This window comes from Aphidius gifuensis, linkage group LG6, assembly GCF_014905175.1.
Source record: "Aphidius gifuensis isolate YNYX2018 linkage group LG6, ASM1490517v1, whole genome shotgun sequence".
NCBI classification, from domain to species: Eukaryota; Metazoa; Arthropoda; class Insecta; order Hymenoptera; family Braconidae; genus Aphidius; species Aphidius gifuensis.
The window spans coordinates 14,493,975-14,511,390 of record NC_057793.1 but is presented as its reverse complement, the minus strand read 5'-3'; the positions used below and the strand labels follow the sequence as shown (position 1 = coordinate 14,511,390).

General features: G+C 27.7%; 1 protein-coding gene across 1 annotated transcript; it reads left to right on the top strand.

The window, feature by feature from the left end:
• The first annotated feature begins 13,328 nt into the window (after positions 1-13,328).
• LOC122859877 lies at positions 13,329-13,664 on the top strand. Its single transcript, XM_044163560.1, has one exon. The coding sequence runs from the start codon at positions 13,329-13,331 to the stop codon at positions 13,662-13,664; it is 336 nt and encodes a 111-aa protein (XP_044019495.1).
• The last annotated feature ends 3,752 nt before the right edge of the window (positions 13,665-17,416 follow it).

The window sequence follows — 17,416 nt, the reverse complement described above, 5'->3', positions numbered from 1 at the left end:
AATAATCTCTCAACAATTTTTGAGGCTTTTGAGGAAATTTTTAATTTTTGAGTGAAAAACACGGTCCTGCGTGCCGCTTGACTATATATAGATACACACTTCCGTGAGAGACAGCGCGCGGACCGTGTTTTTCACTCTTTATTTATTCGTATCTCAAAAAGTTATGAAAATGCTAAACTCATAATTTCCTTAAGAATTTCTTGTATTTCGAGGATTATTTATTGATAAAAAAAAAAAAAAAATAAAATGGGGCCAAGTTTGAGACAAATCGATTTCAATTGTTTATTTAATAAATAATGGTAGAAAAATTGTTTAAACAATTTTATAAAGTTTTTATTTGTAAACTATGAATAAAAGTTAAACTTTTTGTCTTTATAATTTTTTTGATTCAGTCACTAATTTTTGAGTAAAAAGCATGCAAAATCTGGTATATTTTTCAAAAAGTCCTCAAAAATCAAAACTAAAAAAATTACAAGTCGAAATTTAAAAAAAAAAAAAAAAAAAAAAAAACACGTATTGTTTATTTTTCGCTAAAAAATAATAAAAAAAATATTTTGGACGAATCTATTTTTCAAATTTGAATAACACGTGGAACTAGCCATATATTGAAATTTATAAATTATTATCTGAATTCTTATCGAAACATTTTTTTCTCCTTGACGAGCTTTATTGATTGATATTAATAAATTTTAGAATTAATCGTTATTTTAATAACTTCACGATATATACCCGAGAAATAGCCGTTTTTTCCATACTTCAACTCCATTTTCAACTACTTTGCACATGTGTAGGAATTTTTCCCGTAATTATGAGAAAATTTACTATAAAAACTGATAAAAAAACATGTTGTCTGGGATATGATAATATCCTCTGAAAGTGTCGATATAATAGATTTGTATTCGTTTTATTGATATTTTTTAATTTATTTTCATATTAATACGTTTTTACTTTTATATGCTGTGTACCTATACATTACAGCACCTCGATGGTTCAGTTTCCAAATTATATTTTACAAACACTATTTCGCATTTAGTATGTTGAATGAACTTGAATAATTGGAAATTAATAAACATCGACAGATGAAATATAATGTATAGTTAGATCTTAATAATATCGATATTGAAACTTTGAATATCACTGTGTTTTTTTATACGTAATATATTATACTTATTGAAAAAAAGGTACTTTTGAGTTTAAACGAAAAATTATTTTTTAAACTGAAAAGTACCTTTTTTAATTCACTATAATAAACTTAATAATTATAAATATATATGTATCAAGTTTACCATTTTTCCTTTACTTTGATTAAAAAAGTATGAATAAATTATATTGTGAAATAATTGTACAATTACAATAATAATTTTCTTTTTCAAACTAACACATCAATGTCTATTTCTCTTCTTTTAAAACATAAAATTCGTGAATATTATGAATAAATTATTATTGTATAATAATTCAATATTTTGTTTTAAGTTTAGGAAATATTATTTCACATAAATAATGGTAATATAAGTATATTAATAGGTATATTAATGTTGTAAATGAATGTAAATGAAAAATACTTGCATTTGCATGTATACATATTACGGTGGTTCTTATTTGGGTGATGGCAAAATTTTCATCGTGCCGCCCCCTAATATCGTTGGAAAAAAATTTAAAAAATTTTTGGGCTATATAAGAAATTTTTATTTTCATCCTAGCCACCCCCTGTAAGAGGGTGAAGTTTCCCGTTTAAAATACATGGGGTTTTCTTACTTAGACGTAAGAATCAATTTAAAAGCGTCAATTATGCATGGGAAAAATCATTTATTATATTAAATCATCGAGAATGAAGTCTGCTTTAAGATAAAAAAAGAAAAATTTATATGGGTCATTCCATAATTTTTTTATTACTGTTAGAAGAACATATTTAATTTTTTTTACTTGTCGGTAGACTTTGAACAAGAGGGTAATGGTAAAAACGAAGTAAAAGGTAAAACGCATGTTGGGAACTCAGGTATAAGAATGAACATATTTGTTTTTATTACATTTAAGTGTCAAAGTATGTTGCGTTGTCCTTGTAAACATATTTTGGAAGATTTCACTTTTTCAAGGATATTGAAAAAGGCAAAAAGGAAATTAAGATGAAAAATAATATTTGTAAAAGCGTTAGTCTAAGTCTGACTGTCTTACTTGAAGCTTCGCATTGACAAGATCATCCCTTTACTTAGATTCTTTAGTTTGAATTAAATCTTTGATAAATACATGGGTTATTACACGTAAATTTATGAAATGGGTCATTTTTTTACACACGTTTCATGTATTACAAATTATAAGTTATAAAAGACTACAAATATTGAATTTTCAAATTCGATTGCATGATGTGTATAAACCATGGAGTTGAATAAGAAGTGTAAGCTTTGCCTTTTTACTGTGTTGAAGCATAGGATGTCGCTGAAGCCTAAAATTTCGGAGTAAGTCAGTTCGAAAACTGCCAACTGCAGCGCTGACATCAGCCCTGCACCAAAAAAAAAAACAGAACGAAATATTTTTATTCACTTTAGCCTGTACATCTATGTTCGAATACCTCCTTGGGCTATTCAGGTGCAGTTTAATTATTAATATGGATTAATTGATCGAAATATCCAATAACATCTTATTTTTCAATAAAATTAAAGGTCATCCTATAACTCAAATTGTTCAAGGGATGTCATTTCTTGCAAATCTTTTTATAATTTTTTTAAGTTGAAACAAAAATTTTAATTTTAAGGGATTTTGTCGATTTTTCTCCGAATATGAGAATGCTTCGAAATTTATACAGTAGATTATTGAAGTACTAATACATTCTATGTAATTATTATTATTATTATTATTATTATTATTATTATATGATCAAAAATTCAGCAAAAAAAAAGGGGGCTCTTCGAGATATTCTGAAATTCGATGGTGGCGCTCCCAAAAATTGAAAGAAAAAAAAATTCGGGTTTTTTTTAAGGCCAAAATCTACAACATATCAAAAAATGAGCGAAATCGGGTCAGGCCGCAAACCCCGTGGTTTGGCTAAGAACGCCACATATACATGTTTCAATTTTCGATTTATTTATATGCAAGAAGATTTGTTATTTCTTATATATAATTAATATCGTTATTATTTTATCATTCACGGTTAAATGAAAATATGTAGAAGAATTGTACAGGTGCGTGAACCTGGCCTGCATAAGTCCTAGAAAAATTATCTAGAATATACTCATTAGAAGCGTCGTAATTTGTACTATTTTACACCGCAACTGTTTTGATTTGTACCTTAAAATTAAAGAGTGGAGAAAGGGCTAAAACCAGTTTTTTTTTCTAGATGACTCAGGGAGGAAAAAAATTGCTACAGACGCAGAATAATTTGTACTAAACCCCTGAATTTGTACCTCAAAAATAACAACAAAAAAAAAAATTATTTATTCCAAAACGTTAATTAACAATTGAATATCTGCTTTAATTATTGAGGTACGCATTCCATTCTAGCTCACGTTCTACCCTTTAAAATGAAAAATGAATTATTTAAAAATATTTTTGAAGCACCATGTGATCGTTAATGAAAATTTTTAATTAACAATTGCATGGTGCCTTTAAAATTCAATATTTTCAAATATTTTTTTTTTTGGTTCGAAGAGCAGACGTTAAGCTAATTTGTACCTCAATAATAATAATAATAAAAAAACATGTTACTCCAAAATTTCAATTTACAATACTTTGTTATTATTATTAAGGATACAAAATTAGCCCACGTTCTGCTCTTTAAAATAAAGTAAAAATTATTCAAAAATATTGATTTTTAAAGGCGCCATGCAATTGTTAATCAAACATTTTTATTAAAAATTGCATGGTGCCTCCAAAATTCAAGATTTTAAAATAATTTATTTTTTATTTTAAAGAGCAAACGTGAGGTAACTTGTACCGTCAAGCCCTGAAAGAAATATTTCTCCGCCATTACTCCGGCTTTCTTCGGCATTACTCCGTTTTTGGCCCATTTCCGGAAAAATTACTCCGGCATGAGAATAATGTCGGAAAAATTAATCTGCCACGATTTTTTTGCCGGAATAATTTCAAAACAGAGAAATGCCGGAGTAATGCTGTAGTAATATTTCCACCAGGGAGAGCAGAATTTGTACCTCAATAATTAAAGCAGATATTCGATTGTTAATTAACATTTTTGAGTAAATAACTTTTTTTTGTTATTTTTAAGATACTAATTTCTTGCTTAGTGGTACAAATTAGTACAAATTATTACAAAGTGGTACAAATCAAGACGCTTCTGATGAGTATTCTAGATAATTTTTCTAGGACTTATGCAGACCAGGTTCAGGCACCTGAATTGTACGAATATAATTCTTTATATTCTTTCTCGCGAATTTTCATAAATTATTATTATAATAATAACTATAGTTAAACAAAATGAGTGAAATACAAACAAAACATAAATTTACAATTGATGTCAGTGGAAGCCTCAATTTTAGATGTGCTGTTTATTTTTCTATCATAGCTTTAATAATCAAAAGAAGTGAAATATAAAAAAAAATAGCAAAATTTTAAAGTATATAAAGTTGAATATTTTGCTGGATAAAAAAAAAAAAAAAAAAAAAAAATTAGGCGCTTTTTCACGATAACGCTTGCGATACATGTTCATAATATTATAATAAAAAGCGCCTAATTTTTTTTTTACGTAGGTGGGACGCTTCGCGTCACCTACGTATTGAATTTGTCTAAGATAAAAAAAAAATTGTCGTAGCTCCTTAGCCAATAGACCTAGAGACTTCATATTATGATCAAAAGAAGCCTATTTTTAATACCTACAATTCGTATATTTTCGTTTTTTTAAAAAGTAATTATTAAAGCCGTAAATGCTAAAAATATCAAATTTGTCATTTTGTCTTTTTTTCAAAAAAATTAATAACTCTTAAACTATCCATCCAATTAACTTCCACCGACTAATTTAAAGTTTCATTTTATTTTTATCTACAATTTGCCGCAAATATGAACGCGATATCTTAAAAATTGACAAAGATTTGATGATTAATTACAAAATTTTATTTTCGGAGTCACGGAACTGTTAACATTGGAATCTGTCAAAATTATATTGAGGCAGATTAGTCGCACGAAGTTGGCAGCCCTGCTCAGTAAAACGCACTCACACAGATGAACATATGTTTATAATAATATTCCGTAGTAAACAAAACGACATAACCTATGAGAAATATGACATTTATTTAAAAAAAAAAAAAATAAACCAATTAATAATTGCACGTGACCCACCGGAGTATTGAAAATTTTAATTTTCGTCACAAGTGATTTTTTTTTTTTTTTTTTTTTATCCAGCAAATTATTTACCTTTATATACTTTAAAATTTTGCTATTTTTTTTTATATTTAACTTCTTTTGATTATTAAAGCTATGATAAAAAAATTAACAGCTCATGTAAAATTGAAGCTTCCAGGGACATCAATTGTAAATTTATGTTTTGTTTGTATAAAAATCAATGTTGATGAAATTAAAAAAGAAAAAAAAATTTGTCTTGATGATGGTTCGAACTGAGGACCACTCATTTTATAAATTGGAACCTTAGCTTTTGCATCATCAAGACAAATTACAGAAAGTATTGTAAGTAATTTCATTATTTCATCATCTATTTGATGTTTGTAAAATAAGTTATGGAGGGGGTAAAAAATGGTAGGAGTAAATAGGAAGTGGAAGGGATAGAAAAGGAGGGGAGTGGTTATTCAGAGATATAAAAGAAATATCATCAGTTCAGGACTGGTCACTATTCAGTTGAGTTGAGTTGAGTTGAGTTGAGTAGATAAATATTAAAACAAAATGTCACCATTCATTGATTTTGAAGGATTTCAAGAACCTCAAGGTTTATTTGGTGTAAAAGAATTGGTTATCCAACCTATAAATTCAAGATCTCCACCAACACCAACTATAAAAATATTCAAACCACCTTGTGAAAAATCACATCTAACAGAAGAATATAAAAATACTGTGAATAATTGTGAAAAAAATTGTCATGGGATATCTTGGGAAGCTGATCATGATCAATATAATAACGTATCAACAATAATCATTGAAGAATTAGTTAGAAAGTTTAATTCTTTATTTGTCAAAGGTGAAGATAGAAAAAAATGGTTAACATTGATTTTACGTTTTAATCCGATGACAATTTTTAATTTAGAAGACTTGGGTTGTACAGATATAAAAATATTAGAGATGGAACATCCAGCAATACGACATATGAATTCACATCCTTTATGCAGTTCTTACAAATGTGCATATGAAAATGCGCGAAGATACAAATATTGGTATGTTAACAAATTTTCAACAAGAGCTAACATGAAAAAATCCATTTTACATTTTTGTGCAGTTGAAAATATAACTGAATTGACACAAAAAAATATTGCTTCACTTCCAGTGATGGCTATTATAAAATTTGCATCACATCAAATTGATGAAATTTGGGAAAAATTATCTGTAGAACAACGTTCAAATTCAACAATTTAAAAATTAAAACGATGCAAAAAACATCCAATACAAAATGATTGTGAAGATGAAGTTCTTATTATGTACTAGAAAAAGATTTTTTTAAATGTAAAGAAAGAACTGACAATGGAGAATTGGATTTTATTAATGAATAAATGATGTGAAACGAAATTTTTGAAAGTTGTTAATTTTTTAAAATTATCTTTCTTTCCTTCCTTTCAATATAAGATATAAAAAATAAAGATTTAGTTTGTATAATAAAATAATAGAAACAAGTTTTAACAAGTTTTAACATGTTTAAACAGGAAAAATACCATCTAGATTTCATTATTATAAAAATTGATAAATCATCTTACAACAATGGATTAAAAAATTAAATTTTAGAAAATATACTAAAACATGTTCAAACAGGAATTATTAGCTTTTCTCAAAAAAATATTTTTTCTCATCTATTGTTATAAATTCCATAAAGAAGATTATAGGATTAAAAGATTAAAAAGATTAGAATAATAAAAAGTCAAAACTATTTTCTGAGAAGAAAAAATTTTTAGCCGGGATAAGCATCACCTGATTTTCCTTCTCCCACAAAATATCAACTAATCACGACGTTCCCCCACTCTTAGTAAAGAGAGGAAAGGGAACTTTTTCGTTGGTGGGGGACTTGAGATTTAGTATATATTCTCGTGCACAGAGATTAAACATCACTCATCGTTCAGTCCATCGCTCAGTCTTAGAAACCAACAAGTAAGTTTTATTATATATTTATAAATTTTTATGAACTTATTGATATTATCATTGTTTTTTCAATTATTTTGTTAACTAAAAAATAACTTTTCCATTTACAGATATTAAAAATGGGTTTTGCAAAAGCAAAAAAACTTCAAAAAGCTAACGAACGCAAATCATTGAAAGATTTGAAGAGTAAAGTAGTTTATTAAATTACTAAAGTAGCGAGATTTCCAACATCAAATGGTCCAGCGCTAACAGTTGAACTCGACAATGAAAATTATGTATATCTACCAAAAAGATTTGCTACACATTTCAATCAAGATGATCAAGAATTTAAGGAGCTAGAAAATGCTGTCAAGAAAGGAACACTAACCATGGTTCTCGATGCTGAAAATAATCAAGATGTAATATTAGATGATAGTACATATAATTTACGTGATTTCGATGATGATGATGATGAGGAAATGTGAATGAAATAAATTAAATAAATATATGAATAGACTAAAACCAAATTATTTTCATGTGTTCATTTATTTATTAGAAAATCATTAGTTATAATTAATTTATGTTAACTTATGTACTATTCCACTTATTGGTCTATATTCAATTATTTTATCATGTAAAATTAAGCAATATGCTGTCGTTTCTTGAAGAAAGTTTTCTTTCGATTTAAATTCTAAGCGTACATCTACAGCACCAGTCTTTAAAAACTCATTTTGTTTCCTACAATCAAAAACAATTAATGGAGATTTTTTAATAAAATTATCTTTTGTTACTAAACCTATTTTTGAGCCATAGTAAGACTCTGCAAAATTAGCATACATATCGTATAATAAAGCAAATTGATTTTTTTCAATATCAAGATTCAAATTCCCATATGGAAAAATATGAGAATTAAGATAAAGTTTAACATTTGTTATTTTACAATGATCAAAATGTGTTACATCTTTTTGCCAATCATTTTTTCTATTCGTTTGAAAACCAAGAATAACATGACGTGGCTTTTCCAGTTGAGTTGCAGTTTTCACTGTCCATATATAATGAGTTGTTTGTGGCAGCAATGGATATTTATATAAATCCCAAGTTCTAAATCAAATAGAAATTACAGGATCTTTTTGTATATATTTCATTATATCAATTTTATTTTTGTTTGATAACATTACGGTACAAGCCGTTCAATTTTTGTAAGTTTTAAATCAAATTCTGGCATATCAGGAACTATCTCATTATCTCGTACGTGCGCATTCAAATTTGAACGTGATCGTATCATAATAAGTTCATGTTTCGCATTATTTTTTGATAATCTTCAGCAAAGCCAAAAGTTATATTTAATGGAATGCATATATCAAAATATCCATCATCATTTATTAATTTCATATCATTTTGATTTATCCACCCTGCATTTTAATAATTCAATCTTGAACTTAATGACAAATAATTTTTCATTGTAGATGTGATGCCAACATTCTTTGATTTATCAATTAAAACTCCATTTAATTCATAACGCATTTCATCAAACAAAAAACACATAGCATCATTTACTAACGTTAAAGAAAAAATATCAGCAAGTGGATCTTCTGCATTTGCAGCAGCATGTTGTTGCGTTAATTTTCCACTCATACGTATATAGCTTTTTGATGGTAGAACAAACAAATCTTGATTCTGTATTGATATTCTTATTTCATCACTATTATCGAAACTGGTTGATCCAAATGACTGATGAGCATGTAGCTCATAGTTTGATATTTCATTGTTGAATTGAACTGACGGGTTTATATCGAAAATATTTTCATCACTTATTTTAACGTGTAAAACAATTAAGACAAGTTATATTTATCCAATTAAAGTTCCAAATTTTTTTTTTACTTTTAGACCTAGACTCTGCAGGTAATTTATATTCTGAAGTGTCAACTTCTTGACTGCTCGATTCAGACTGACTGGAGGTGTCCATGATGTGCTGCTTTTATACGATGCCCCACGTTTTATAGCGCGTGAATTGAAGCAAATTCCCATTCCTATGATTTTACATGTAACGTAATGGTTATTGTTTCACCACGGAAATTTACTAATTTTCCGTTTTGATCAACAATTTTTAGTTGTAAATGATCAATGGTTTTAACAGTAATTGGTATATAAATTGGATTAGCTGGTACATCAATTATTTTATAACCAGGTGGTACATCAGGAAAAAAGTTATATATTGTATGAACTTTTTGTTGATTCACGTAAGCTCCTGTTGTAATGTTGCACTTGATTCTCAATGTATTCACTTTTAAAATATTAATCGGGTAGTTTGATTCATATGTTGTATTAGCCTTTAATAGTCTCGGTGTAAATCCTAGTAAACGTGCTGGTGATTTTGGTTATAAAAAATCAATATCTTTTGCACTTGTGATATATGAATGTAAAGTATTTTTATTATATGTAATTTTGATTCCTTTTTTTTCTAAGTAAGCAGCTAGATCATTTAATTTATAACTTCCAGTTGGTATTTCAATTTTATCATAAATGTCAAAATATGAAATTATATTATTTTCATGATCGATATTTGGTAATGAATTAAATGATAAAAATGAAATAAGTGCTAACGAATAATTTTTTTCACTTGATAATTGTATAGATGGAAAGTAATCAGTTTCTAAGACTGAAGATTTACCGGTGAGAGCTAAAGTAAACGAATCGTTCATTGTGAAGGTTGATAAATAACTGATTGGAAATTTTTTTTTCTTCTGCTTTTATAGTTTTCCTGTGAGAAATGCGAGACATAAATGTCCACAATTATACGTATTCCAATCTTGATAACGTTTATGATTATAATTGATGCTACCAACATTAAGATAACTGACAAGATCTTTCGGTGGTTGTAAGTTGCCAAAACTATCAAAGTATATTGCTGAATTTTTATTGAGTTTTTTATATGCTACCCAATGTGTTTCAGGGTTTCTTTTATCATCTCAATTAATGATTTCACACTCTTTTTTCCATGGTCCATCTTTTGGCAAATCATTTCGCATAAAAACTCCACGAAAATTAGCAATTTTTGATTGTTCAACAAATTTTAATAAAGCACCGTCAGTTAAAGCTCTTTGTGGTAGCATCAGTTGAAGTTTTTTGGAGACAGATAAAGTCCCATACCGCTTTTATGTGGTGTTAAATAAAGTCGTTTTCCAATGGCAAACGATTCCAGCATTTTATTATGTCGCTCATTTTCATTCAATTGTTCTTTACCCGTCTTTACTGCATTGATAGCTTTCACAACACCAGATGCTCCATCAACTAACCCACCTAATGCTGATATAGCTAAGAAAATCGGGATTAAAAGTGGTAGTGCACCACCGATATGTTTAGCAACTGGTAAAACTCTAGGTACTGTAATAGCTTTCTTGCCACCATTTTTTTTAATAGCTGCTCTCGCACCGTTTATTGCTGATTTAATTGGAACTGATAAATTATTTGATCCCTTCATTGCTTTTTTTGCTGCTTGTACGATTTTTAAAAATGATATTTTTTTTTTTGTTATTTTCTTTTTTTTAACTGCACGTTTTTTATTTTTTATTAATTTTCCTCCAGTCTTCTTTTTTATTTTTTTATTTTTCAACGAAGATAATGGTTTTTTCTTCGTACATTTCTTTTTCTTTTTCTCAGTAATACAACCCATACCAAATTTCGATATTACTTTCATTGCTCCAGTAACGAATGTAGCTGCTGCTCTCTCACTTAAACTTGCGTCTTTGGAAAAAATACGTTTAGCTGCTTCACGAGCTAAAATATCATCAGCTGCGTTTTTTGCCTTGATATCGTTACAATTCTTCGAATATGCAATATCGTGATTTTTACAGGCTGCGTCCAAAGGATTAATTCCATGGTCACTTCTTGCTAAACGTTTCTCTAACTTGGTACCTGGTCCGCAATATGAATAACCAGGTAGATGAAGTTCAAATGGTAATTCTGATTATTTTATTGAGTATTTCTTTTCCACAACGTTTTTTGTTCTTTTTCTTTTTCGATGTATGCTCAATCATAGTTTATAACAGACTGATTTGCTATGGTATAAAACGGTTGAATTTATATGATTTGAGCTCAGTGCTCATCACGATGGAATACCAGAAACAAGCTCTAAAATCACCAGTTATAAACTTTGATATAATTACAACAAAAAGTGGTAATGGTTTAATAGAAAAACGTCATGGTGATTTACTACCAAATACAATAAGATGTGGGATAATTGGAGGAAGTAATTGTGGTAAAACGAACGCTTTAATGAGTTTAATTGTTGATCCAAATGGTTGACGATTTGCAAATATTTATATTTATAGTAAATCATTACACCAACCAAAATATCAATATTTAAAAAAGTTACTAGAACCACTTGAAGAAATAAATTATTATAAATTTTCTGACAACGATCAAGTCGTACCAGTTGACAAAGCAAAATCAAATTCGTTGTTTATATTTGATGACGTTGCAACTGAAAAGCAGGATCATATTAAAGAATTTCTTTGTATGGGAAGACACAAAGCTGTTGATTCTTTTTACTTATGTCAATCATATGCACGAATACCAAAACATTTGATACGTGACAATATTCATTTTTTAATTATCTTTCCTCAAGATGATACGAATTTAAAGCGTATACATCATGATCATGTTAATATTGATATGGAGTATAGTAAATTCCGTCAGATGTGTGTGGATTGTTTGAAAGAAAAATATTGCTTTCTGTGTATCGATAAAGATAGAGATATAGATAAAGGAAGATATAGAGAAAATTTTGACTGCTTCATAACTATAAATAACAAAACGATTTGTTAAATTTTATTAGTTAATTGTCAAATCGCAAAGGATCAACATGCTTCTTTGTGAGCAAGAACTAGTTGATGAAACAAAATTTTTAAGTGAAATTGAAAAAGTACAAGACGTTATTCGTAAAAAATATCAATTGATAAAATTGAGGAAAGAAAATATATCAGAAGCTGCGAATGAATATCTTAAACCTGTTGTCACACCGCTTAACAAATTAGCTGCACAACTGCCAACAACAACGATCAACAAAAAATGATTAATTGAGGATAATTATAGTACTTCTGATATTGAAGAATCAATTCGCGTCACCTACGTATTGAATTTGTCTAAAAAAAAAAAAAAGTGTCGTAGCTCCTTAACCGATAGACCTAGAGACTTCATATTATGATCAAAAGAAGCGTATTTTTAATATCTACAATTCGTATATTTTCGTTTTTTTAAAAAGTAACTATTAAAGCCGTAAATGCTAAAAATATCAAATTTGTCATTTTGTCTTTTTTTTAAAAAAATTAATAACTCCTAAATTATCCATCCGATTAACTTCCAACGACTAATTTAAAGTTTCATTTTATTTTTATCTACAATTTACCGCAAATATGAACGCGATATCTTAAAAATTGACAAAGATATTGATGAACTGAACAAGAAGGTGAATATGATACTGCTGATGAAGGTGAGGAAACATTTGTAGAAGAATCAAATAAAGATTTAATAGATAATTACTTAGGAAAAATCAATAGTATACAGTGGGATTATGGTGTAAAAAAATAAAATCCGATTACAAAATTGGAAATGTGAAAATTTTCTTTAACGATGATGAATTAAATATTTTTGATACATCATACAAAATAACACCCGGATTGATGGAATTATTATTTATGAAATCACCAGACAAAAGAACTATCACTGATATTGATGAAAAAAATTATAATGAAATTATTAATAGTACAAACGCATATCATCAATATCATAGATTTAATATGCCAATAAAAAATCCATCATCACAAAAATATATTGATTTTATTGCAACTCATAATAATAATGATTATTATGGTACTGGATTATTACCAACGGTTATGACTCTTAGAAAAAATAATCCAAATAGAGTCAATTATATCTACTGGGATAATCCGAATGAACTTGTTGATCGATTACGATTATTAGTAGCATCGAGAGCAGCTGGTAATCCGAATCATGATGATGAGATCATGTCAATTATTGAAGATTTAAGAGAATGTGGATTAATATATTAATATAAAAAAAATCAGTCTGTATACATCCGTCAGTGAACTATGACAGACTATAAAAGAGACGTTGTGCGTGAGTTACATGCTCCAACAAGAAAAAATTTTTTACGACGTAAAGTTGATATTCGTGATAAGGATGAAACGTGGCAAGCTGATCTTGTTGAAATGATTGTACATTCAAAGGTCAATTCTGGATACAATTATATTCTAACAGTCATTGATATTTTTTCAAAATTCAACTGGGCTGTTGGGCTTAAAAATGAAACTGGAAAAGAGGTATCAGCACCAATGGAATCAATATTTGAAAAAGATCGAATATGCAAAAATCTTCATGTGCATCAAGGAACAGAATTTTATAATCCAAAATTAAAACAATGTTAAAAAAATATAATGTTCATATGTATTCAACATTTACTCATTTAAAAGCATCAATAGTTGAACGATTCAATAGAACGCTAAAAAACAAAATGTTTTTTGAATTAAGAATGCAAGGAAATTTTAAATGGTTGAAATTGCTGTCAGAATTAATTAAAAAATATAATAATACCAAACATCGCACAATTAAAATGAAACATGTTGAAGTTGTTGGTAAAAATATTAAAATATTAAAACAAACTGTATTTAAAAGTTTAAATCATTGTCATGTTAAAATCAAATTTAAATTAAATCAACATGTAAGAATAAGTAAATATAAGCATGTCTTTGATAAAGGATATAAACCAAATTGGACAAATGAAATATTCACAATTACTAAAATTAATGAAACATTACCTGTAACGTATAAGCTTAAAGACTATCAAGAGAATCCAATACAAGGAAGCTTTTATACTGAAGAGCTACAAAAAGTTCGACATTCTGACATTTATTTGATTATAAAAGTTTTGAAAAGACGAGGGAATAAAATGTATGTAAAATATCTTGGATTTGACAATAGTCATAATCAGTAAATAGATAATCAATGAACTGATAAATAAAAAAACAATGCGTATTTATTTTCTTACAATTATTTTTTTATTATATACATTTATACAACTTTTATTTACATCATTCATATTTTCTTTTAAATATACTTTTACTCAAACACATTCGTTCAACAGGTATATAACCCCATGGCAAAGTGTCAGTCTCACCATCAATTAGCTGTCGTTTATCATCTTCCCAACTAAGAGCAATTTTTTCAGTTGTTCTTGTTATTTATAATCAATATATTTGAATTCAAGATGATTATTTAGAAAGCTGTATCAAAAAGCTTTAGACAATATATCTTATATGCCGAATTTTTATTTTTTGATGAATGCTCAGAGGTCTTCGAATAAATAAATTATCGTTTTTTTAGAAAACAACGTTTACAAAGTTTTCTAGCCGCGAAACAGTTAATTGCAAATTTTTTTTTCAATATGTATTTTAAAGCTTTTTTTTTACGCTTTCGAATAGTCGTATTTCCAAGTCTCTAGCTTGAAAATTGATAAAGTTATGAACAAAAGTATAAAATGAACACTCTGCTTACATGTATTTTAAATGGAAAATATTCAAAGTCGATGAGCAACATTAAAAAAAAAAAAAAAAAAAAAAATCGAAAATAGTAGATTGTTTGTCTTGTTAAATACTAAGATTTTAGGGGGTGGGAGAGAAGAAAAAAAAAATTTTTTTTTTTTTTTTGAAACGGTCTAGTGCATATGCTTCATCTGATATATTTTCTTCATTCAATTTTGAATAAAATTGATCTTTCAATGGAAGTGTTGTATCATTAAATTTTTCCCATTTATTAAGATAATCATATGGAAAAACTCCCTTCTTTGTAATTAAATTGAATTCATAAACATTTTTACATAGACTTTTACGTAGGTGGGACGCTTCGCGTCACCTACGTATTGAATTTGTCTAAGAAAAAAAAAAAAGTGTCGTAGCTCCTTAACTAACTTAGACTTCATATTATGATCAAAAGAAGCGTATTTTTAATATCTACAATTCGTATATTTTCGTTTTTTTAAAAAGTAATTATTAAAGCTGTAAATGCTAAAAATATCAAATTTGTCATTTTGTCTTTTTTTTTAAAAAATTAATAACTCTTAAACTATCCATCCGATTAACTTCCACTGACTAATTTAAAGTTTCATTTTATTTTTATCTACAATTTGCCGCAAATATGAACGCGATATCTTAAAAATTGACGAAGATATTGATGGTTAATTACAAAATTTTATTTTCGGAGTCACGGAACTGATTAACATTGGAATCTGTCAAAATTATATTGAGGCAGATTAGTCGCACGAAGTTGGCAGCCCTGCTCAGTAAAACGCACTCACACAGATAAACATATGTTTATAATAATATTCCGTAGTAAACAAAACGACATAACCTATGAGAAATATGAGAAAATTATTTAAAAAAAAAAAAAAATGAACCAATTAATAATTGCACATGACCCACCGGAGTATTGAAAATTTTAATTTCCGTCACAAGTGATTTTTTGTTATTGTTTTTTTATTATCATCTAAATTATTTGATAATGAATCGATGGAACTAGCCATGAATCTATATGAGTCATCGAATCTCAATCTTATTCTAGTTCCCTTGACACGTTTTGTCAATGAAATATATCTTTTTTTATTGATTCCAAGTATATCAATTTTACCTTCGAACTGGTTTTTTAATTTTTTTAATGATAAAATGTGCATCATAGCCTGTGAGGTTATGAAATACTACTGGGATAATACATGATTCTTGATAATTAATATTGCATATTTGATGGGCGGCACCTCGGTATTCTGAGGTCCAGTGCGAATGATCACGTACTTTAACGTCATTTTTTGTAAAATTTTGTTACAAATATAACATATTTTAGCATTCAAAAATTGTAATTCTTCATCTAGTGTAAGAGACATTGGTTTATTATCATCTATTAATTTATTGACTTGATGAGCAATTTGTTCAAGCTCTGTAATAAACCATTCAATTGAATTTTTACCTCTATGAAAATTGAACTTGGAAAGTGAGTCATCATAACTACACTTTAAATAATATGTTGCACTACTTGGAACATGTTTTTGATAAATTTGATTTTTTTCAAGTTCTTCATTCTGCACTTTTTCCAATAAACATTCTAAATCACCATAAATTATAAATGGTACCGTTAATTGATGTTTTTAGCTTATAAATTTTGAAATATTTTTTTTTGCAGTCGGTAATAACATTGCACTTTTACATTTTTCACTACATAATTTTTCATGATTATCACAAGATTTCTGAGATTGAAAATGACATAAGCAGCGATTACAAATTATTTTCTTTCTATTATGTTTAGAAATTTGCGCACTTACTAATCTTGATAAATTTTTAATCAAAGCGAAATGATATTGTGATAAATTTTTTTGTGAATCCAACTCATCATCATCATCATCATTTTTTGCTTCTTCATCTCTTTTGATCATTAAGAGATGAATTGTTTCCAAATTAGATTCATTTTTGCTGATATAATATGAAACAATCCTTTCTTTTCTACGTTTTTTTTCCTCATCATCATCATCACTTTCATCATCATCATCATCATCATCATCATTCTCTATTCCGTAAATATCAATTTTCAACTCATTTTTTCTTTTAAAAATTTTTATTTTTTCCCATGTTATGGGGAAAGTGATTTCGCTACAATTTAACTTATCAATATGTTTTTTATATTGACTCACACGGACAGCATGGTTCGGCACCTTGTATAAACATTAGGGTTGGGCAATAGTCAAAAAAATATCGGAAGCACCGATAATATATCGATATATCTCGATGTATCATCACCGATATATTCGGAAAAATATATATCGATATTATATATTTTTTTACTAAAATATCGATAGTATCGGATATCGATATTATCAAGGTGATACTATCGGGACGGATACTATCGGACCGATATTTATAAAAAAAATAAAAATAAAGGTTATGTATAGTTGGATAGACAATAAATTTAGCAACAAGTTATCAACAAATGACAGAAATTTAACAACAATTTAACACATGACAAGATGAGTAAGGAGTGTAAAGTAGACGAGTACAGTAAGTACAAAAAAATTAATAATTGGTATTATAATAATGATATTTTTTTTGCAAATCAAAGACATTTATTTATTGGTTTATTA

Excerpts from the sequence above, each read along its gene's own strand:
- LOC122859877 (XM_044163560.1), top strand. The coding sequence starts at position 13,329 with ATGACAGACTATAAAAGAGACGTTGTGCGTGAGTTACATGCTCCAACA.